Source organism: Heloderma suspectum, chromosome 7, assembly GCF_057233095.1.
Source record: "Heloderma suspectum isolate Gila_16-S chromosome 7, 16-S_ref, whole genome shotgun sequence".
NCBI lineage: Eukaryota > Metazoa > Chordata > Lepidosauria > Squamata > Helodermatidae > Heloderma > Heloderma suspectum.
Window position 1 is genome coordinate 53955130 of NC_139464.1, and position 23404 is coordinate 53978533.

The 23404-nt window shown below is 40.7% G+C and overlaps 2 protein-coding genes across 5 annotated transcripts in view; one reads left to right on the top strand and one right to left on the bottom strand.

Annotated features, from left to right (window-relative positions):
* Positions 1 to 10131, top strand: part of CEP83 (centrosomal protein 83) — a 37741-nt gene extending 27610 nt beyond the window's left edge. For all 4 annotated transcript variants that reach the window (XM_084810245.1, XM_084810248.1, XM_084810246.1 and 1 more), the window contains exons 11-16: positions 1556 to 1631; positions 2707 to 2864; positions 7174 to 7303; positions 8069 to 8172; positions 8365 to 8542; positions 9273 to 10131. In XM_084810245.1, the coding sequence (XP_084666371.1) occupies positions 1556 to 1631; positions 2707 to 2864; positions 7174 to 7303; positions 8069 to 8172; positions 8365 to 8542; positions 9273 to 9464 (838 nt within the window). In that variant the 3' untranslated portion in view covers positions 9465 to 10131. The remainder of the gene's footprint in view (positions 1 to 1555; positions 1632 to 2706; positions 2865 to 7173; positions 7304 to 8068; positions 8173 to 8364; positions 8543 to 9272) is intronic.
* Positions 10132 to 11913: 1782 nt separating this feature from the next.
* Positions 11914 to 23404, bottom strand: part of PLXNC1 (plexin C1) — a 91433-nt gene continuing 79942 nt past the window's right edge. The window contains exons 24-31 of the mRNA XM_084810244.1: positions 20451 to 20502; positions 19637 to 19668; positions 19442 to 19549; positions 18732 to 18895; positions 18333 to 18480; positions 15965 to 16105; positions 15115 to 15189; positions 11914 to 13596 (exon numbers count right to left, since the gene is read on the bottom strand). Coding sequence (XP_084666370.1) covers positions 13492 to 13596; positions 15115 to 15189; positions 15965 to 16105; positions 18333 to 18480; positions 18732 to 18895; positions 19442 to 19549; positions 19637 to 19668; positions 20451 to 20502 — 825 coding nt within the window. The 3' untranslated portion in view covers positions 11914 to 13491. The remainder of the gene's footprint in view (positions 13597 to 15114; positions 15190 to 15964; positions 16106 to 18332; positions 18481 to 18731; positions 18896 to 19441; positions 19550 to 19636; positions 19669 to 20450; positions 20503 to 23404) is intronic.

Here is a 23404-nt window from a genome sequence, read left to right on the forward strand (position 1 = left end):
CTCCAGACCACTTGGAACAGCTTCCTGGGACAGCACTGCAGATGCGATAGAGGCAGCATAATATTCCGTTTTTGCTGCCTTCACCGCCACATGATAGGCTGAAGATACAGCTCTAGCCCATGTCTGATCGTCTTTGGAGCAAGACTTCTGCCACCGGCGCTCTAGCTGTCTCACCTCCTGTTTCAGAGCTCGTAACTGTGGATTGAACCATGGTGCAGTCCAAGTCCTGTTCAGAGGGAAAGGGCGTTTTGGAGCCACCGGATCTAATGCCCCAGTGATTGTGGCATTCCAGCCACCTACCAGGGTCTCGACCGAGTGGCCGTTGGCGTGCTCCAGAGAAGCCCCAAGCACGTTCAGGAATCCATTCAGATCCATAAGATTTTTAATGGGTCCTCCACCCCTGCGGAGGGGTTGTGGAACCGAGAAGTCCAACATCACCAGATAGTGATCTGACCATGACAAGGGGGGGTGTGGATATACCCCCGACTTCCAGATCACTCCCCGCTTCTCCAGAAACAAACACAAGGTCTAATGCATGACCGGCTACATGGGTGGGCCCAGTTGGAATATGGTGCAGCTCCCAGGAAGCCATGGTCTACATGAAGTCCCGAGGTGCTCCTGTGAGGACAGCCTCCAAATGTACTTTGAAATCCCCCAACACCAATAAGTTAGGGGGCTGCACACGCACATCAGAGAATTGTGCCCAGAAAAGACCAACAGCTAGTGAAACTGTTGTAACAAGGGAGTTGTAAGCTTCTTGTGACCAGCCCCAGTCAACAATCTGGCTGCAGCATTCTGGACCAGTTCATGTTTCCAAACACTTTTCAAAGGCAGCCCTATGTGGAACATGTTACAGTAATCCAAATGGGATGTAACTAAACATGTGTCACTGTGGCCAGATCATCTCCAAGAACAGACGCAGTTGGCACACTAGGCTCAGCGTGCAAATGCACTCCTGGCCGCTACCAAAACCTGGGCATTTAGGCTCAGGGCTGAATCCAGGAGTACACCAAAACTGCGAATTTGATTCTTCAAGAGTGTAACCCTATCCAGTGTATTTTGAACCCTTGTTAAAAAGCATTTTGGGGAGTAAAATAATATTTTGGGGGGGGGCGGGGCACATGTTGCCCACTGTTGCTCTTCAGTATCACCCCTTTGGTGGCGGGCCCACCACCATGGTAGCCTTTTATGCCTTAGCTCCAGGAAGCTGGTTTAAGGTGGCAGGAAATCCTTGGAGGAAAGTGTCAAGGCAGGAGCCTGATCTTGCAGCGAGGCAGTTCTCCTTGGTCCCAAGAGTCTCTCTGGAACAGCCACACGTAACAGCAGGCCACAGAGTAGCACAGCATACTCATAGTCTACCTGGGCAGGTGGCCCCTTCTTTACCTTCTCCTAGCAGAGCTTCCTTCCTTTGTGTAGGAAATTTGCTTTTGCTGTTCATTTCCATCTTTCACTTTGCATCAAATTTTGTTTAGTTTGAAAATATCAATCTAGTGTAGCTGTTTTTGTTTTGTTTTCACAGAAACATTTTTAAATTTCAAATTGTATTGTTTTGTAGGCTAAAGCTTCAACAGCAAGTTGCTAATTCTGAGGAGCTAGAAAGAGAGAAAAGTGAAAATGCAAATCTAAAGCAGGTACGGATTTGATGTTATGCTCTTTCAGCTTCCTAAGATAGGTTACTAGCCATTCTGCTTTAATTTGTAGGAGTTCCTATCGAAACCAGTAGCTGTTAGGAATTTTAATTTCCACTGTGTTTCACATTTTGGACTTAACTAGTTTCAAATGCTATCTGTCCATTTCAAGAACCAAAGAAAAGCCATGCTGTGCTCACCACTAGCCAAAATGCTTCTGGAACATTTATAAGCAGGGTATAAAGACAATTTCTTTCTCCTATTTTCTAGTACCGTCTTGTATTGAGAGGAATGCTGCCTTTGAACACAGTGACCTGTTCAGCTGCCATTGAAAATAGCCTTTAAAAGTGACTGTTTCCTCATCTTGTGGCAATTAATTTATATGTTGTATGAAGAAGTACTTCCTTTTGTCTGCCCTAACCCTGCTGCTAGTCCTCTGGGTGACCCTGAGTTCTAAAGTTATGAAAGCGGGAACATGCCCTCTTTCCACTCCCTTCACACCACTAGTGTCACGAGAGCAGAATCTGTTACATCTAATTATATTGAGAACTTTGTAGAGTTTCACTCCCTTTTATCAGCCCATTGGTTTACTTCTATGTACTCTGAAACTTGACCATTTAACCATTCCCTATTTTTCTCTTTCAAGCAGCTACTGGTTATGAAAACAATTCCTGCTCATGCTAAGCTGGTTTAAAAGGCATTGGTAGAGAACTGTAATCCTTCCATAGTCCTATGTAGACATTACCGGTGTGTAGAACCAGCACCACAGGTGCTCCAGTCGATTGAAACCCCTGACTCTGCAGGGGTCCCTAATGTATGGAGCACCTTTGCATGTTCAGCTGGATCCACGTAGGCCCCCATTTATAGATGGCTGCACTAAACATGCAGATGTCAAGGGAGAGGATCTGTGGAGTGTGCAAGGTCAGGGCCCTAGTCCTGGTGACCTATGTGTAGCGTCTACTGGCAACTAACATCTGCATAGCTGTTCTACATCTGTGTGATATGATTGTCTCAACCGCTAGAGCTTTGACAAATGGTATTTCATTGATTACTTCTATAAAATATATTTCTTCTCCAGCACATCCATGATTTGCAGCTCCGAGTGGCTTCATTTTCACAGTCAGAGAATGACTTGCTGGATTCCAATCAGAAACTCAAGGAAATGCTGGAGAGATTAAAACATGAATGTCGGAATGCACGAACTCAAGTGGAAAGGGCTCAATTAGATTCAGAGAAGTATGATTTCCTTAATCTGGTGCTACTGTTGCATCTCTTGCCATAAGAAAGCCAAAGTCAAACTACATGGAGAATAAATGACCCTACATGTTTATCTTGGGTTCATCTGCCTATAATATGAATTTTCTCTATGATAGATTTAAAATATGGATTGATGATGTTTGGGTTTCAGTTCTTGTTGGAAAGTACTGACATCAAGTCTGCAATCCTGTGTGCACTTACATGAGAGTATACCCCATTGGATACAATGGGACATACTTCTGAGTAATATGTATTGATCGGATTGTGCTGCACATTAAGAACAGATAGGTAGTAAGTTGTCATAAAAGCATGCACTTCTTTCTAGTAGAATTGTGAGATGAGTTTAATAAACTCATGTAATTTCCATACCAGGAAAGCAATTTACCCTGTTCCATAAACTGTGAATGAAGCCTGTACTATAATGCTTCCTGTTGCAAAATGGCTGACTTTCCCATTGTTATGGTATGAGTTCACACAGGCATGTGCATCATCGAATGATCTACTGAAGACTTGCAGCTGTATGAAACAGCTGTTGTGGATCAAACCCATAAACAGCACTTTCATATTGCCTTTTTACACTGTCTGTCATCTACTATATTTGTATTCTGCCTTTATGCTTCAACAGCTCCAGAGGTGATTTATGATGAAAACAAATTAAAGTAATTTGCTGTTCAAATCTAATCAAAGGTGGTGGCAATAGGCTTGCAACCATACTAACTTTTAGAAGGGGGCAGGGGCCATGTCCCATGCACATTCAGTCTTTGCAGCCCACATGTATTGGGGAGTTGTGCTTGTTTCAGTTCCTCCACTTATCCATGGGGCAAGGCTCTCGCCTTCAGGCTTTGCTATTCTGCCTGACCCACAGTGCAGCCAACTGGTCCCTAAAGCACCCTTCTCCCCAGTTGATCTCGGGGCCAATTGGAGAGGGAGGGAGTCAGCAGATAGCCTAGAAGGGTTGAGGAGGAAGGTGGGCAAGCCCCTTTTCTTTCTTGTTCTTACTATTGGGCGTCGCTGTTCTAGCTGCCCCATACGTACTTCCTCTAGCAAAAAACTTAGTGGCATCTCATCACATATTCAGCTGTGAATCGCTAAGTGTTGTATATGAATGAGCAGCTCCATCCTTAGTCATCAATTTCAGGATGATAGCTTGATTAAGTATTTATAGTGAGCACTTAAGAATCTTTGATAAGTTGTTATTTCTGGAAATTGACTTTAAAAAAATCCTTATTGACTTAAAACAATACCCTAACATAGTCCTTTGAAAATTATATTATTATATACAGCAGCATATGCACATCCCACTTCTGCATACAGTAAAATTTAGGTGTGGGCAGTTCACATGGGCAGTGTTTCAGCTGTTCAGTCTTTCATATATATATATATATATATATATATATATATATATATATAAAAATGCATATGACCCCTTGGAACTTCTTACTTTTATCTGAACGCATCTTGTTTCATAGAGTCTAGATAAAAGTATTCCACATAGATGAATGCAGTACATTTAGAGAAGTGCCACAGAATTTAATGGTGGAGTGAAATTCATTTTTTGGGACACTAGGTGGAAAGGAGGAATGCTTTTTTATGTTTCTTTCATCCGAGAATACAGATGAGATTCATAGGCATATGGTCAAGGAATGCCTAATTACATTGAATGAATTCAACTCTCCAGGGCCAGATGAACTGCATCCTAGAGCAATCAAGGAACTGACAGAAATGCTCCCAGAACCACTGTCTATTATCTTTGAGAAATCATGGAGGACAGGTGAAGTGCCAGATGACTGGAGGAGGGCTAATGTTGTCCCTATCTTCAAAAAGGGTAAAAAGGAGGAACCTGGGAACTACAGAACAGTCAGTCTGACATCAATCCCTGGGAAAATTCTGGAGCAGATGATAAAGCAATCCATCTGGAAGCACCTCAAAAACAATGCAATGATTACTCGAAGCCAGCATGGATTTGTCAAGAACAAATCCTGCCAGACGAATCTGATCTCATTTTTTGATCAGGTAACCTCCCTTGTGGACTTAGGGATGCTGTGGACATAATATACCTTGACTTCAGCAATGCTTTCGACAAAGTTCCCCCTGATATCCTGATGAGCAAACTAGCTCAAAGTGGGCTAGATGAAACAACAATCCGGTGGATCCACAGTTGGCTACAGAATCGGACTCAAAGAGTGCTTATCAATGGGATCTTCTCAAACTGGGGAGAGGTAACGAGCGGGGTACTGCAGGGCTCAGTCCTGGGCCCAGTGCTCTTCAACATTTTTATTAATGACTTGGAGGAAAAGGTGCAGGGAATGCTGATCAAATTTGCAGATGACACAAAATTGGGTGGGATAGCTAATACCTTGGAAGACAGAAACAAAATTCAAAGTGATCTTGATAGACTGGAGCGCTGGGCACTTGGCTCAACAACACTACAAGCGAGAAGGATTTTGGAATTGTTGTCAATCACAAGCTGAATATGAGCCAACAATGTGATGTGGCTGCAAAAAAGGCCAATGCTATTTTGCACTGCATTAATAAAAGCATAGCTTCCAAATTGCGTGAAGTACTACTTCCCCTCTACTTAGCACTGCTTAGGCCTCATCTGGAGTACTGTGTCCAGTTCTGGGCACCGCACTTTAAGAAGGATGCAGTCGAACTGGAGAGGGTTCAGAGGAGGGCAACAAAGATGATCAGGGGTCTGGAAACAAAGCCCTATGAAGAGAGACTGAAAGAACTGGGCATGTTTAGCCTTGAGAAAAGAAGACTGAGGGGAGATAATGATAGTGCTCTTCAAGTACTTGAAAGGTTGTCACAGAGAGGACGGCCAGGATCTCTTCTTGATCATCCCAGAGTGCAGGACACAGAATAATGAGCTCAATGACAGGAAGCCAGATTCCGGCTGAACATCAGGAAAAACTTCCTGACTGTTATAGCAATATGACAACGGAACCAATTACCTAGGGAGGTAGTCGGCTTCCCCACACTGGAGGCATTCAGGATGAGGCTGGACAGCCATCTGTCGGGGATACTTTGACATAGATTCCTGCATTGAGCAGGGGGCTGGACTCGACAACCCTACTATTCTATGAGATTCAATATCTGATAGTGTTTATTTGCTGCCAGTGCTGGCTTCAGCGCTGCCACTGTTTGCGGTGGCAGCAGCTCTTCCACCCAGGTGGGTGAGTGAGCAAGTGGTTGTGGTGAGGAGGAATACTTGGGGCCTTGGATGCTAACCCCTGAGACTGATCCGATTTGCTGTAGAATCTTATAGAGAAACAACACACAATATTTAATTGCTAATGCAGTTGTAATAAAATCTCCTGGTGCACAAAGTCCTTACCCTGCTCCCTTCATCTTAGGTTTGTGGATTTAATCCCAAGTCTTGGTCCCATAATCTTTACTTGCAGCATTTATCTTTATGCCAAAGTATGCCAACCTTTTAAATACTGTTCTTGGTTTACTTCACCCAGTTTTTTCAAAGCCTCTGAGTTAATTCTGGTGGCACACTTCAGTGTGGAAGAGCAAGAACTACACAACTGCAGGGGAGCCTATCCCATGTGACTGCAGGAGTCACTGCTCTGAGTGTACCTCTTGATTGGGAAGAGGACAAGCCCAGACCAGTGACTCACACAGGTACACAACGAGGAAGCTTTTCTGAGGGTAGAAGATGAATCCAGTCATATCTAAATGGAGAGAAACAGCAGACTTACCTACCACCAGTGTTGGTGGAAGGAGACCAGGACAATGCAATTAATCATACAGAGTTGCAACAGATGGCCTTTGGAGGCATCATATTCATAGCTCAGTTGTAGAGCCCATATTTTGGATGCAGGAGGTCCCAGTAAGAAAAGGGTCGGGCAGCATGCGCCTGAGAGTTTTGGCAAGCTGCTGCCACTTAGAATACAGTGGGCTAAACAGACACATAATCTGACCTGGTGTAAGATCTGGTGTAAGACAGGGGACTTTGGGCTGACAGGAGCCTTTAATTATTTAAATGAATTCATTTCTTGTGGCACACACGGATGCCCTAACACAAGTTGGACATGGGGATTTAGCACTTCAAGTTCTGCACTTCACAAATTGCTATTCCTGTTGTTCAACACTTTTACTGAGGAACTGTTAAGATACAAGCCCTTTAGGTCTGTCTGGCCTTCATCCAGCCATATGTGCCATATTCTTCACCTTAGGGTGAGAAACGTTGGGAGTGATATCTGTGGTGATTAACTATGTGCAATCCTGCTGATAAGTGCACTTGATCTGCAAGGCAGCCATTGCTTCTCTTTTTCCGTAGGAATTTGGAAGACAAACGTGTAGAATGGCTAGAAGAAAAACATAAACTTATTCAGCGCATCACAGAGATAGAAGAGAAGAATAACCAAATAAAAGAAAAATTGCACCGAGCAGCAGTTACTCAGAAAAAGGCATGTCACTCACAACTTATTTCTGAAGGAACATTTTCATTCTAGGTTATTTTAATTATTCTTCTATGTAATTGTAGCCAACAGAATGCCCTAATCTGTGAAACAAAATGTTGACATCTGTCACCAAAATCTGAGTTTTATTAATTGCTACATACCAAAAGCAATTAGATATTTTATATACAGCTATTTTTTCTTCAGAAAAATGCAGATTTTTGCACAAAGATGTTCATAGTAAGTTATTTCTGAAGTACTGTGGAGTACCAGCCGCCTCCCTTTCCTTCTCCCTTGCACACCAAAGCAATTAACTGGGAATTTGAAAGAGATGACAGGAAGAAGTGGAAGGCTTTCTGCAGCTACTTGATATCTTTGTAGAGGTCATTGATAGTTTTGTTGTGCAAAGCACACATTTTCAGTTGTACTTTTTGCTTGCTTTGTTCCTACTAGCCTTTCTTGTCTTTTGCAAATAATATATTTGATACAGCCAGAATAAATAATTTTCTCTTGCGGGGATCATATCTAACTCCAAAGGGGGTTATGCTGCCTCTCTCAAAAAACCAGTTTTGCTAATGTATTGTACTTTTTTTTTTTTTTTCCTAAAGGGGGTCAATTTGCTCAGTATTGTTTCAACTTCTGTCCCTGATGAGTGTGTTCACTTTGGTAATTTTGGGGCCCTACTGGAGCAAATGGGGCAGAAAATGAAATGCTGCATGTGATGTTGGCAGTCAATCAATGTTGCTCTAAATACATGTGTTGTATTGTTTACAGAGAAAGACTCTTAATGATAATAAGCAAAAGAAATTGCTGAAGAAGATAGAGCTCTTAGAAGCCAAGAGAGAAGAACTAGAAACTGAAAATCAAGTCTTAAATAGGTACAGAGAGATGTTGCTTGGTCTTGAATTTCATTCATATATATATATATATATATATATATATATATATATAATTAAAAGTTGGCATTGCCTGCTAAATAAATTATTTGCTGACTCATTTGAGGTGGTTGTTTTTGTACAACATTCCAATCTTGTGCTGAATTCTCAAATATCTTTTATTGGTTATTTCAGGCAGAATGTTCCTTTTGAAGAACATATTCGCCTTCAAAAAAGACTAAAGGATTTGCAGCGTAGACATAATGAATTCCGCAGGTTAATTCTCTTTCCCAATATCCCAACACTGAATCCAGTCAGCTTACTGTCTTCAACTTTGATTCCTGGACCAGAACCATCCTTTCCTCTCCTGCAGGTAGGTGATGTGCTACATAGAAATCCCCGAAGAGATGGCTTAATGTGGTAATAGCAATAAAATAAGCTTGTAATAGCAGGTTGTTGGAAAACTTTCAGAAATATATTCACTTCATTTTTAAAGTTTTGGATATGAGAATGGCTACCATAGCATAACTAGTGAGAGTTTTGACTTCATTTTTTAAAGCAGCGGAGCCCTGTGCCATATCACAAACCACCTCTGAAAATCTGTTTCAAAAGTGGTTTGCCATGTGACATAGACAGCTGCTGTTTGTAAACCAGAACCCTAAAGCCCCCTTGCTTGTGTAGAGAATTAGTTACACTGTTCTTTTGATCCTAGCCTCTTATGATCTTGGTTCATTTAATGAGGTCTTATCTGAACTTTTGCAGTCAAGCTATACAAGATTCTCTTGATCTCTGTTGTTGCAAGAAATCTCCTAGTGGACCAGTACAATATGCCAATAAACTGCAGCCTACAATATAGTTTCAAGGTGGTCTTCAGTGCTGATTAACTTGGCTATTGCACCAAAGACATCTCTTTCAAGTGTGTGTTTCTTGCTTCTGTAGCAGAATGTTATTCAAAGCCAGAAAGGCACAAGCACAACAGATTGCCTTTTCTATAGTTGACAGTTTTGTAATATATTTTAAAATGAGATATCACAGGATATATCTACAAACATTGCTAAATATAAAGTATCTTTTCCTCCTTTGGTTTGCTTCTTAATTTCAAGGAAGAACAACATCAAAGGGAGCTTTCCCTGCTTCGCAAGCGCCTGGAACAACTAGAAACTACCCAGAGAAAACAGTTGCGAGAGCTTGGTGCCTCTAATGAGCGAGCTCAGTCGGTAGTAAGTACCGACTCTAACTCTGATAGAAATAAGCTGGTTGAAGAGTATAATCTACCATCTGGGGATGCCAAATAAAAATTAAACCCTAAAAGCACTAGATACTTTCCTTCCTTTGCCAAAAACGCTCACACCTAGAGGTGCCTTGATGTGCAGGAGAGGTCTAGATATATTCTGTATCATTTGGTATTATGTTTAATATATTTTTAAACATTATATGACTCAAGTAAAACTAATGTGTGTGTGTGTTGGGGGCACGCGGTAATTTTAGATTATAAGAGATCATGTTGCACTAAAACCTTTTCCTAACAAGACCTTTCTTGAGCTTTTAAGAGAGCTTGGCTTTTGGGAAAAATTCCCGTTCTTCAGTTCTATCAAGAATCAAGTGTATCAAGTTCTCCATCTTTCATCAGTACTATGACTTTGAGGCTGGCATCAAGCAATTAAAAATACTGGAACAATTCAAAACAAAACTACATCTTTACTTGAACTCTGTCAACATTTGTTGTGAAGGCAGGTGAATTTTTGGATTATGATCTATGTATTTATCTTTATAAAGAACTTTATCTGCACTTTAATATAATATTATGGGTTATCAAGACAAATAACAATCAAGGTTTTAAAATGATTATATATGAAATATGAATATGCTTTTACCTTCATTCAGAGAGATCTTCGTGTTGCAAAGCGAATTTTTGTTAACAGTGATCACATCTATTTATTATAATATATTTTTGTAAAATCTACTTCCTTGTTGTGTGTTTTATTTAATTACAGCAGTGGTGAGGAAGTACTAGTTCGGGATCACTGGATTTTCCTGTGCCAGGGTGCTTTCACTCCTGCCTGAGTGCATTTGATTACCATCCTAATAATTTATCAAATTGCTTTGTTTCCCTGCAGTTCTTTTGTGGCAATTTTATGCACACAGAGGGAACCCCAACTTTTTTGTGATGGCACATGCGTTGGACATTGTTCAGAGTTTCATGCTACTCACTTCATATTATCCATTTCTTGGTTCTCTGCCTTAAAAGGGAACAACAAGCAGAGCAGCAGAATGGGAAGTTGGTTCTTACCTATGAACTTCCTTTTTGATAGTTCTAGCATCTAGGCACTATTCCTGATATGGGAAACTTTCTACACCCTCTGGAGGTAGAGACTCAACCCTAATAGCCAGCAGCCAAGGGTGGATCTGAATCTAGCTGAGACAACTCTTGTTGAGCAGCCTTGCAAGGCAATTCGAAAACCACACTGCTTGTAAAATAATAATCTTACAACTATCATCTAATCCAAGAAAATCCAAACGTCCATGTAGTGCATTTTAGGGATAGTTTTGGACTGGAGTGGGGTTTTTTTATATGTGAATAACTGAGTCTAGGAAGGAAGTGGAAAATACCTCCTAGTCCTGCCCCCAGCTTAATCTTCCCTCAAAGAATCTGACTTCAGGTGGATGGAGAGATCACCTCAGTGCCTAGGCCACTTGATGAAAAAGTAGAAAGAGAATTCACAGGTAAGCAAATTCTCTGACTTCTTTGGCATTCAAATCATAGGTCGCATGTAAAGTGCCACGTACATGGGTGCAGTTGTATAAATAAAGGCAAATAAGTTTTTATTCAGGCAAGCTTTTGGCATGTAAGCTGGTCTGCTGCTGAAAGGGGGTTTAATTGATTGGGTGCTATATCTTTGATTGTGTTTCTGATTATTTTAGTGGATTGGTTTGTATGTTTTAATTATATTTTTGTTTTAATCTCTATTTTATTGTTAGCTGCACTGAACACAATTTTTGGTGGAAAGGTGGGATATAAATTAAATAAATACAAATAACACATAACATTTGCCCAAAAGGGATCAGAAAACCACATCTGGAGGACTAGAAAGCCGTGTAGCTATGCTTTTCACATGACATAAAGGTTTTGGAGCCACTGGGCAGCATCCAATAGGGTACAACTGCAAATGTAAATTATGTTGCGCTAGCATAAACTGCTCTAGCACAACACCAGTACTGTTAGCTGGTGCACTGATTTCTCTGGGAAATTGGTGCACCAGCTAATGCTATTGGCATTGCTCTAGAGTAGTTTACACTAGCACAACGTAATTTATGTTAGTGGTTGCACCCCATGGGATGCTGCCCCCTGTGTCCACTAGAATAGTTTGGCTGTGAGCAGCATTTCTGATTCATATAATAGGCTCGGACCCTCTTGAGCATGTGATCGATAGGGAAGGGGAGTTCTACTCCAACTTGGAACTTAGGCCTGAACCATCTCTCTATAGTGCGTTCCATGCCCATTCCAGAAATAGCATGGATGAGGGCATAGGGATACCCAGGCTGTGTTATGTCTCATATTGCTTCAGTATTGGGCTGTATAGAAATGAATGAATGAATACAAATTCCATACTGTGTGCTCTGTAAAGGATCCTGTGTATCATTGTAATGGTGAATAGCATCCTCTCACTGCATTAGAAGCAGTGAATGAAAAGTCATTTCATGTCACTCTAGCTGAGTGGAGATAGGCAGTTTCTTTTTCTTTTTGCAAATCAGTAATAGAAACTGATTGTGGTATAAAAGCCAATCCTTAAACAATTTGCCTTACGTAATCAAGAAATTTCAATTTATGGCATCTGTTGTCATGGTGGGTTATCTTGAAAAGTTGGAAGGTATGTTAACCAAAATTGCAGGCTGAACAAAAAGACAAATTAGATAATTAAACATCAGATATTTTATATTTGAAATAAAACATCTCATGTAAACACCCAGTGTATTTTCCATCTACGTTTACACGTTTTATACAAATATCTATTTCATGGAATAGGAATTATTTTTACATGTATTGTGGTCAGATGAACTATTTACCTATGACCATCTGAAAGTAAGTTCAGACAGTTTTATGCAGTTACAATAATGATGAATATGGCTTCATCTGCAGATTGTCACAAAAACTGAATTTCACTTGTTCCTCTGAGTGATGCAACACATTGTAAGTATCAAACCAGTCAAAGCCTCTACACCCAATACATTGTTTTGCAATATTACAGTCAAATCAAATTCTAGGAGGCACTATCAAAGTGCCTCCTAGAATTATACATATAGTAATTGATCAGTTAACTCTTCTGTTGATTTTAATTTTTTGGTAAAAAAAAAAAAAAATCTTTAGTCAATTCCTAAACTAAAGGTCATACTGTCCTTGTGACTTCTATAGAAGAGACAATATTTCCCAAACTACGCAAGCTGTCATTCCTAATATTTTCTGAAGAAAGTAACTGGAAAAAGCTACAGCAAATGCCACCAGTTTATATCAATTGACTGGGCACAGCTACGGTTAATGGAAAACTTTCAAAGTGTAAGTGTGTGTGTGTGTGTGTGTGTGTGTGTGAACTACCCCATTTTGCATGTAGAAAGAATAGGGTAGGGAGGACTACTGCATAGGAATGTATTGGAGGGCCCCCATCCTACTCTGTCAGTCCCATGCTATGTTCTGGTCATATTGCAGTATGCCTAGCCATTTGTGGAAGCCTGAGGCCCTCTCACATTTCATCTTACAAACTTCTAGTGCCCTTCTTAAGAATCTCAAGACTGAGGCTATGAGTGGCAGGAGCATATATTTGTGCTTATGTGGGAATAACAGAGAGGACCTTTAAGGTTCACAGTGCACTGAACTGTGGCCTGTTGAAGCACCACTCTGAAAATGAAATGCAAGGAGATTGTTTCATACAAGGTTTGTGTTTCTGGGCCGTTTCTGGTTTTTGTTTTTTTTTAAAAAAACACACATCAGTGATGTATGGTAAAAGTGTTCAAAATACTGCCAAAATTACTTGATTGCATCAATCAGGTAACAAGAGATCTGTACACGGCGGCAGTCTTCCACTGAATCAGAAGTGCATCTGGCTACATATCTACAATTGCAATACAGTGTTGATCTGGGCTGCCCTGAACTGTTGGGATGAGTCTTGATGCAGTTGGGAATACACATTCCCATCGGGGATCACTAGTTGCTGTGTGTGCTCCTAATTGTGCGTGAGTAGAACTGGATTGGAGACAATATTTTGAATTCTGTTCTAGTGGCAGTAAAGTTATTAAAATTCATCCCAGTTGGGGATCACTAAACTCTTCTTAAATCCACTTGCATTTTTTCTTTGCATCAAATAAATCTTTTACATTCAGGAGCTGCTTCCGGGCTTCTTCTAACCCTCGTTCCTTCTCCAATTTATTCAGTATCTATGGAAACAAAGAAATGTGTGCTTATATATTTTAACACATTCTTACAGCATCAAGGGTATGCTCTGCCTAAGTAAACCATTCCCTCTAAATCTAGGCTATTTCTGCATCTTGTTTTACAAGTCATTATCAATCACAGGATGAACAACACTTCCGCTGACAAGAGCGACCTCAATTAAAAACCACAAATGTTTTAGTAAATGCAAGTCCAATAGCAGCAGCAGCATGCTGTGAAACTAACAGCAGCAGGGAGCTCCTTTCTTCAACCGTCATGGGAAAACAATGGCCCCATATGGGGAAGCTGCCACCGCAGTATATCAAGGGCTGAGCAGAAACTTGCACCTGTCAAATGCCACATCAGTTACTCTCTAGGCACCCATAGGTGACCAAATTACACAGCCTGAAACATTTCAGCAGACTAAGTTGTAAGAATGTGGATTGATTTGAAGGGCCCTTTCAAATGAAGATGATCAGCTAATCGCACATGGGATAACTGCACAGAGGATGAGATTGGAAACTATAGGCTGGATCTAGATCTAAGTGCCTGCATCTGGTCTGGCAGAAGCGGACTTCTCCCCAAGGCAGCCCCTGCCATCCTCCAAAAATGCTATACAGAGACCTGGTTCACACAATCAAAATAAGCCCCTGTGGCTTATTTAAATCATGGTGTGTACTGGGCACGATTTCCATAAGCACCACCTGGTGCATGGCTTGATGTGTCAACATGACAAGCTGCAGCCATGGTGGTTATGGAAATGGTGCCTCACATGAGCCACAATTTAAATTTTTATTGTGCAAACTGGCTGAGAGGGGCAAGGGCAGCTGTTGAATGGAGTAGGCTGTGGGGTGGGGGAATCCCCAAAAGTCAGGTAGAGACACCTGTGGGTGAAGCTCCACTCACAGAAGGTGCCTCCATCTTACTTTCTTCCTGCATTATTTGGAAGTTTTTAAGTACTTACAAGAGCAGCTATTAAATATGAGAATAAGCTTTTGAAACAAATGGAAAGACATGATGCCATCTTTTCACAAGTGATGCCAAGTGACGTTTGGGCTCATGTGTGCTCTCCTCCCCCTCTCCTCCTGCACTTCTTTTGTAGTATCAAAACTGGCAAATATGTGCTTTCCCCTCAAGTCAGAATTGCAAACCACTCAAGGTTTTCAGTACTGGTTTGGAAGGCAAGTGCAAATGGCAAATGTAATAGTAAACTGATTTTCCGCAGAAGGAATGAAACTAGAGTGGGCAAGAGGAAGGAGTGCTTTCCCCCCTCCTTACCTTTCATATACCTTCAAATGAAAATCTAGCAGTACATATGGACCAAGCTATAAATTTTGGCCAAGATCCAAAAGTATATGCGCACTGTACGCTTTCTGACCACTATTCCCTGAGAAGTCAGAATGCTCATAAACATTACGCACTATCACACTTCCTCAGCCAACCAGTCAGTTTTAGAAACTTCACTGCCACACGCACAGCACAGTTTAAAAAAAAAAAAAATCACAGCCTGTAGAGAGCCTTACTTCATCAAAATATCTTGCAATGTATTGGTAAATTTTACTCAAGGCCACAGCTTCATTAAATTCATTTTCATGTTTCTGGGGAAGAAAAGGGGAAAGCTGGTGAAACAGTTCATATGTAAGGATAACTGTTAATAGTATTAATATCATATAACAGGGAAGGGGGACCTTCAGTCTACAGTCCAGATATGGCCCATGGGGGTTCCCTGTTGTCCCACCAGCTTCCTGCCCAGCTTCACTCCCTCTCCCAGAAGGGGAATACTCTTATTTCCACTCAGCTGTTTATTGGAAATAAGAGCTTTCCCTGCAGGAGAGGGGGTGGGCCCTGGGGAAGAATCTGCTGACTTAGTCCTGCTCACTTCTGAGGCTTGTGCTGCAGGGTCTTGCCCTGCTCATGTGTGAGAAGACAAGCATGCTGCTCATGCTTACTTATGAGTAGACATGCAAAGACTTGTCACCTGGGATGATGTTTGAAAGGGCTTAGTCCTGCTCACTTCTGAGTGATTCATGTCCTGCTGCATGAATCCGTCCTGCTTGCTTCTGAGTAAGCTTAAAATCAGTAATAATCACATTTTGGCCATGCCCACACCGACAGATGGACATTTTCTGTATTGGAATTCGGCCCATGGGCTGAAAAGAGGTTCCCCATCTCTTGCATATAAATTAGATTATTATCCATAATTGATGATATGATGAAAAGAGTGAAGTGTTACTAGGTTTGTGTATGCTGGGTACCCTGGGACGTTTTAGTCAAGGCACAGGAGGCGTAGAAAGTGGCAGACTATCTGCCCTCTGTGTGAGTGTGTGTGTGTGTGTATAGTTTCAACCAACACAAAAACAATTAAACTGATACCTTTGATTCCTGAGTTAAAAATTCTTCTAGCTCTGAAGTGGATAATGAAGGCAAATCCTTTATTGCTTTATAAAAAGCTTTAACCTCCTCTTTATAAAGTGGAATATCCTTCGCATAGAGAAGTTTATTTGTTGGTGCTTCCTTTAAAAAAAAAAAAAAGTTATAAAGGCTTGGTAAATGGTCACAAGTTTGCAGCAAAATATTATTTTAGCATTCCTACGACATTTTAATTAAAACTTGATGAAGGAATTCTTAAGTGCTGTTGTATTTATTTTTAGAATAGAACCAGGGTGGCTTACAATCACAATGTCAAACAAAAACAATTATTACAATAAATTAAAACACAGAATAAAATAGAATAACAGTATTGAAAGTTTGGTCTGTTCAGCAATTAGAAGATTTAAAGGCCTAGGAGAATAAAAGGTTCTTTGCCTGACACCAGAAAGGCACCAGAGTGAGTGGGCACCAGGCAAGTCTCTTCCTGAAGAGAGCATCCATAGCTGGGGCACCATGAACACAAATGCTCTCTCCACAGTCATCTCAAGATGGCAGGGGCACCCAGAGGAAGATTACCTCACTGTATGGACTAGGAATGTACAAGAATTTCACGCCCTGTTCACAATCTGGAATGTGAGCAGGAGCACTGTTTTGCAAGAAATGTTAGCAAATTCACAAATTTGTGATTGAATTTTTTTAAATGTGCGCTTTTTTAAAAATAAGCGTTTTCACGATTTAGTCAGTAGGGGGAAAATGTGCACTTTTGAAAAATACACACAGAAAATGTGCACTTTTCCCATTTGAACAGGTCTAAAAAAGAAAATGGAAGTGAGCTGAAATGAGCTTTGAAGTGATTTTGGGAGAATTTAGGCAAGCTCAAAAATCACTGGTTCTCCCATCCCTAGTATGTACAGGTTTGTATTGTATTGAAGACCATGCCTCAGATTTAGTTTTTTGTTGTCACCTTTTATATTGCAATTGTCAAGTGGGAGGGTACTAAAAAGGCTTCCAAATTATAACTAAACTGTACTGTACCTGCACAGCAGAATCCAGCTGTACTGTATATCCAGGCCTATAGTGGCTTAGGCAGACCTCCTGTTTTTTGCTGCCTGCCAGACACTGAAAAACCAGGAGGCATATCAAGGACTTGTTAAGCCACTATATGTGGCTGGTGGGCTTTGTTCAGCCTGGTAGATCACAAGTGGTACAGATCTGCTGCATTGCAACAAAAACCAGCGTGCAGACAAAAGAGGAAGTGTTGGTAGAAGTTAGGCCTTGCTAGGTTTTTGAATGCTGGGTGTTACTGAGATATTTGTCAGTTAAGAAATTTGTCAGCCAATTCTTACAGTCAACTTAAAACAAAACAGAAGGCCTGTTAAAAGCTCACGCAGCAGGCTGTGTGCACAGCTAGGAGTTTCTCTGGGGTTTTTACCATAGCCATTTGCACAGCTGAAAAAAAAGCTGCTTTGTTTTCAGTTCAAATGGAGAGCCAGCGTAGTGTAGTGGTTAGAGTGTTGGACTGGAATTTGGGAGATCTGGGTTACAGTCCCCACCCAGCCATGAAGCTCACTGGGTGACTCTGGGCCAGTCACTGACTTTTAGACCTGCCTACATCACAAGGTTGTTGCGAGGACAAAAATGGAAAGGAAGACCATGTAAGCTGCCTTCATTTCCTTGCAAGAGGAAAAAAGGCAGGATATACATGTAATAATATTAAATAAATAAAATTAAATAAATATTTTAAGTTTTAATATGTAACTTTTAACATTTGCTTCATCAGCATCAATACAAGCAACTGCAGTGGAAACTTAGAAGACACATCCTGTTCTTCAGAAATTCCTTCATTATTTTCATCCTACTCTTCTTGTGGACTAACCTGAAAGTGCATGGCAGAGCACCAGTAGTCCCTAGACCACACCTAATGTTATGCTCTTTAATCCCATTTTCAAAGGAACTTTAAAATAAGCAATTAGAAATGAAAATCAATCTGGTTTCACATACACTACTGCATGAATAGTCTCTGTATGCCATTCAGACAGCCTGAGGAAGAAAGGACTGAATATGAACTGTACCTGGTCATCCACTTTCCAAACCACTGACCATGTTTCATCTAGTAAGTGGGCAAATCCAGCAAGGATTGTAATATACACAGTCCCAAATGCCAGAGTTCCTTTTGTGTGCATGGAGCTAATCTCACATGGACATCTTTGTTAGATCAGAGAATGTATTTTCAGTGGAGTTAGTTTTTCAGATACTCAAAATGGTCTGGAATAAAATAATTGCTTTCAATAGGAATAGTACTGTGGAGTAAGTAGTTTGGAAGACATAGCCTAAGGATAGGATATTGTAAAACATGGAAGTGAGATACTACCTTTCCCAGTTGTTGCTCTGACAGAGAAAAGGCATCCATAAATGCTTGTGCAATTACTGACAAACAGCCATCTATATGTGGAGTCTTTTTAATATCAAAGACAAATTGAGGGTTCTTCAATATATTCACCCAGAAACGAAGAGGAAGACTAGTCAAGACAAAAACAAATTTCAAACTCATAATGCTATGGAAAAAGTTCAACAAGTCCATTAAAAATTATTTAATATCAATCCTTCATAGATATTGCCACCTAATAAGCAAAAACAACGAAGTCACAAATTAGTTATGTCCTTAGTTTATGATGTATTTGCAATGTGCCTTTCAGTGCCGAACACATTACCCACTACGAGACTACTGCTGAAAAGGTGTTTTACAGGAAGGACATACATAAATATATACCTATTCGTTTTCCATATATGGACCACATCAGGATCTGTAATTTTTTTATTTTCGACCTGAGCATCCAAAAAGTCAAAAAAATATTTGATGGCAACTGGTGCTTTATTATTAGGCAAAGTCCAAATGCTCCTAAAGAGCTTTTCAACAACTGAGTGAATTGCAACCTGTGAAGGAAAAAAAGTACAGCTTTCATTACAGGTACATAGCCACCCCAATCAAGGCAATTTGTGCAACAAGACTAAAAACCTGCAGTCAGGCCTAAAATATGCAAAAACATCCCATATTCAGAAGTTCATGCAATAATAGGTACAATGGAATGTACCCCATTATTTCTAGAATTACTAATATCACAAGAGTCCATCTTTGACTGAGCTGTATTTTCACCTAGCATGAATAAAGGTTGCCCTAATCTTTTTACATCTCCAGCAATTATCATGTAGTTTGTCAACTCAATATGACTCCATATAGTTCCTATGGTTTTGTCACACCCTGGATTTACTTCTACAGAAGGGACAGCTCTGTATGCAAAGTGATTACCTCCTTATGTAAGGGAATTGGGAAGCCCACTCAAGCTTGACTTTAGATGACCTTTATCTATTAGCCACAGAAGTGTCATAGAAATATGTTCAACAATGTGCTGGATAATAGCCTCTGTTCATAAAGCTTCATACTCTTCTCTGATCTAGTTTGAAATAAAACCCAGGAGTTACCTTTGTAGACAGGAGTTTGGTGAGATACATTTCCTTCACTTTAAATTTTTGTTTTCCTTTATGTTTTGTACCCTGTGTATCTTTGGTCGCTTCAGAGTCTGGCAATATCTATAAAAAGGTTTACACAAATGTTCAGGCAGATGCAGTGGTGAAGAGGGTAAACAAATGACTAATTGTTAGGTATTGCTGACTTACCAGGTGGCAATAGTCTTCAGAGTATTCCCCTTCTGAGCAACATGTTAAAGAGGGGGAAAGGGTAAATTAAATGCATATGGTAAAAGGGATTAAACTGTTGCCTAGAAAGGGAAAGACATGCATGTTCAACTATATTCCTATTCAGACTACTCAGATATTGTAATTCCCACTAATATAGATGTACACAGTATGGCAGATGGACCAAAGGAATGATCAGCATAATTAGTTTTACTACTTTCTTTCATTAGCTAGTGCAACTACCATGTAAGGCGATGCAGATGCTAGTTTACATCTGCCACAAAGTATTATCCCAACCAACTGGGATAACTAGGGGATGAAACATTACTCATGTTGAATGAGGGGGTGAAACATTACTCATAACATACTTTTAAATTTCTTGGAATCAACCTTATATTAGCCCAACACAGGGACTTCTGAGACTGATTTCACAGTGTGTAAAAGTACTAATTACTTCTGCATCTAATTTAGCCCCAAGTGGAAACTCCACATTCAGAGTATCTCAGAATACCACAGGTTGAGACAAACAAAGGATGGCTATTGCCTTCATGACCCACATATAGTATCCCAGAAGCAGCTGGCTGCCTATTGTTGGCAACAGAATACTTGATGGACCTTTGGTCTAATCAGTCAGAGCATTTATCCCATTTTTATGCTTCTGATTTTATGCATCACAAAATCAGATCCCATTCATATGAATGGTTGCATCAGAACTTTGGCTGAAATGATCTACTATGAATTAAAATCTCTATAAACCTATTACAATTACATAAAATGTTTTAATTGCTTTCAGTACCTGATAGATCTGTTTCCTTCTTAAAGACTTTAATATTTGCTCCATCTAAAATCTGAAAAAGAAATAAAACATCTTGCTGTAACAGACACTGTCCTACAAACATGTATAGAGTTATACATACTCTACATGCTCTGTCCTACAATGCAAGTTACTAAACAAAGCAAAAATATGTGTTCTGCTCGCAATCTTAGTTTTGAACACTTCAGACTCCCTCAAGGGCCTTTCTACATATTGACATATTACAATTTTGTGGTGTACACATTTTTTTAAAAGAGGAGTTATTTAAAAATGAATTTTCATTTTGAAATGTGATGTGAGAATGAGACACATTTGTATGGAAACACGTGTATCGGACCTAGGGGTGTCAGAGAAATCCACAGTGGAACCAAATGAATTAGGATTTTCATGAATCTGACCCCTAGATTCCACAGCAGACCAGCTTCTCTCCTTTTGGGCAGATTTTGGACATTTGCAGACCATTTTTTTAACTTCCCCAAATTTAGCACAAATCTCGTTGTAGAAAAATGCACAAAACATTAAAAAAAACCAGTCAAAAATCCACATTTTCCCTATTGGCTAAAGCGTGAAAATGCATTTGGGGGATTTGTGCACATGCAAATGTGCATTTGTGCAAATACGGATTTGTGCAAATTTGGAATCAAAATCTGATTCCATTGATGGGTGGACAATGGAACGAAAGGCGCCTGACAGTCCACAAAAGACAGAAGGAATGGATTTGACCCAATCTTTACATCCCTAATCGTACCTTTCCTCAGATGACCAGGACTGACTACAGCTCCCTGTCAAGTACACTCAGTTGCAAACCCAGGTTTGGTTCATGTATGAAAACTGCTGAGACAATGAATACTTCATGTGTTGTTGCTGAGTGAGTTCAGCAAAGAATAGCAGAGTTCAGAAGTTGAGGGCAGAAACAGAATAGAAAGGCTGAAGAAAACAATGGGGCAGTAGAGATAGGAGATGCAAAGTCACCTGTTGGGCAGGGAAAGACATGGATCACAAATGAAGGTCCAGCGAGACCTGTGGTAGGGGGTGCCTAGAGGAGATTGTGCTATAGGGAGCAAAAACAAAAAGGGTCAATAAAGGGTAGACTTTTCTATGGTTGACCTAGTGTTGCAGCTTACCTGCCTTCTCTCCAATTTTAACTTTTCATGATTCTTCTTTAGAGGACACTAATCTAATCACTCCCTAAATGCTCAACTTTCTGGCCATGGATGATGAGCCTTAGGCAGGTAGCTTATCTTTTTCAGTGAGCTTTGCAAGAGTGGGTTGGAGTGGAGGAACTGAGATTTTATTTATTTATTAGATCTATATGCTGCCCAACTGCCAAATGCCCTCAGGGCGATTTATAATAAAAACAACAAAATGAAACTACACACACACACACACACACACTAAAAGAATCAAAGTAATATAAAGAATAAATGCCTGCTGGGAAAAAAGGGCTTAACCTGGCATCTAAATTATAGAGTGAAGATTAGTTTGTTTTATGTTTCTAGTACTAGTTTTCATTTTGTTAGCTTCCAAAGCAACCAGGGTCAATTGGATACTATAAAGATGTCAGAAAAATGCCCAGCTTCCTAGAGATTTCTACGAACGTTTTCCCATCCCCTTTTATCTACATATATTTTACTGTTAAAATTATAAGAATTCTAAATTCTGGTGGACCACACTACTACTGTCAAAGAATGACTCCAAAGGTAATTTAACTGAGCACTGTGATACTTGATAGCTCAATACTACGTACTTTCAAAGTGACAGCCTAGTTTGTTCTCCAGTTACTGAAATTACTCATTCAGGATAGGATACCTGCCAAACATAGAAAAGCAGAAATGTATTTTAGAGTATGGCAGCCAGCCTAGAGGGAAACGTGTTTGCTAGTTTCATGAAACCACTTTTGTATTGCATCCTTGCCCCTCTTGGCTTATAAAAACCAGCAGGGAGAGAACAACCAGCTGGGCCAGGGAGGTGATTAATGCCTCCTTGTGAGAGGGGGTGGTCCCAGACCACCTGAAAGAGGCAATGGTGAGATCACTACTAAAGAAATCCTCCCTAGACCCAGAAAACTGTAATAATTTTAGGGTGGTGGCAAATGTTCCATTCCTGGACAAGGTCCTTGTGTGGGTGGTTGCAAACCAGCTCCAGACATGCTTGGATGAGACCAATTATCTGGGTCCATTTCAGTCGGGGTTCAGGCCGGTTTTGGCCCTGTATGATGACCTATGTCGGGAGAGAGACAAGGGGAATATGACCTTGTTGATTCTCCTTGATCTCTCAGTGGCTTTTGATACCATCGACCACGGTATCATTTTGGGACGAATGTTGAGTTGAGTGTGGGAGGTACTGCATTGCAGTGATTTCGCTCCCATTTGGAGAGTCGGCTCCAGCAGGTGGTGCCTGGGGAGCACTGCTCAGGCCCACGGACTCTCCAGTATGGGGTTCAGCAGGGGTCAGTTTTGTCCTCCATCCTATTCAAAATCTACATGAAACCATTGATCTGGAGTTTTGGAGTGTTTTGTCATCAGTACCCTGATGATGTGTGGCTCTACTCCCTTTAATCTTCATCAGGTGAGGCTGTGGGTGTGCTAGATCGGTGCTTGGCTCCGGTGACAGTGGTCTAGATGAGGGCTAATAAACTGAAACTCCATCCAGACAAGACTGAGATGCTGTTGGTGGGTGGTTCTCCTGACTGGATGGATGGTGCTCAACCTGTTCTGGATGGGGTTGCAGTCTCCCTGAAGGAGCAGGTTCATAGCTTGGGGGTCCTCTTGGAGCCATCTTTGTAATTTGAGGCTCAGGTGGCCTCAGTGGCACAGAGATCCTTCTACCAACTTTGGCTGGTGGCTTAGCTACACCCTTATCTGGAAAAGGATAACCTGTCTTCAGTTGTCTATGCTCTGGTAACCTCCAAGTTAGATTACTGCAATGTGCCTTTG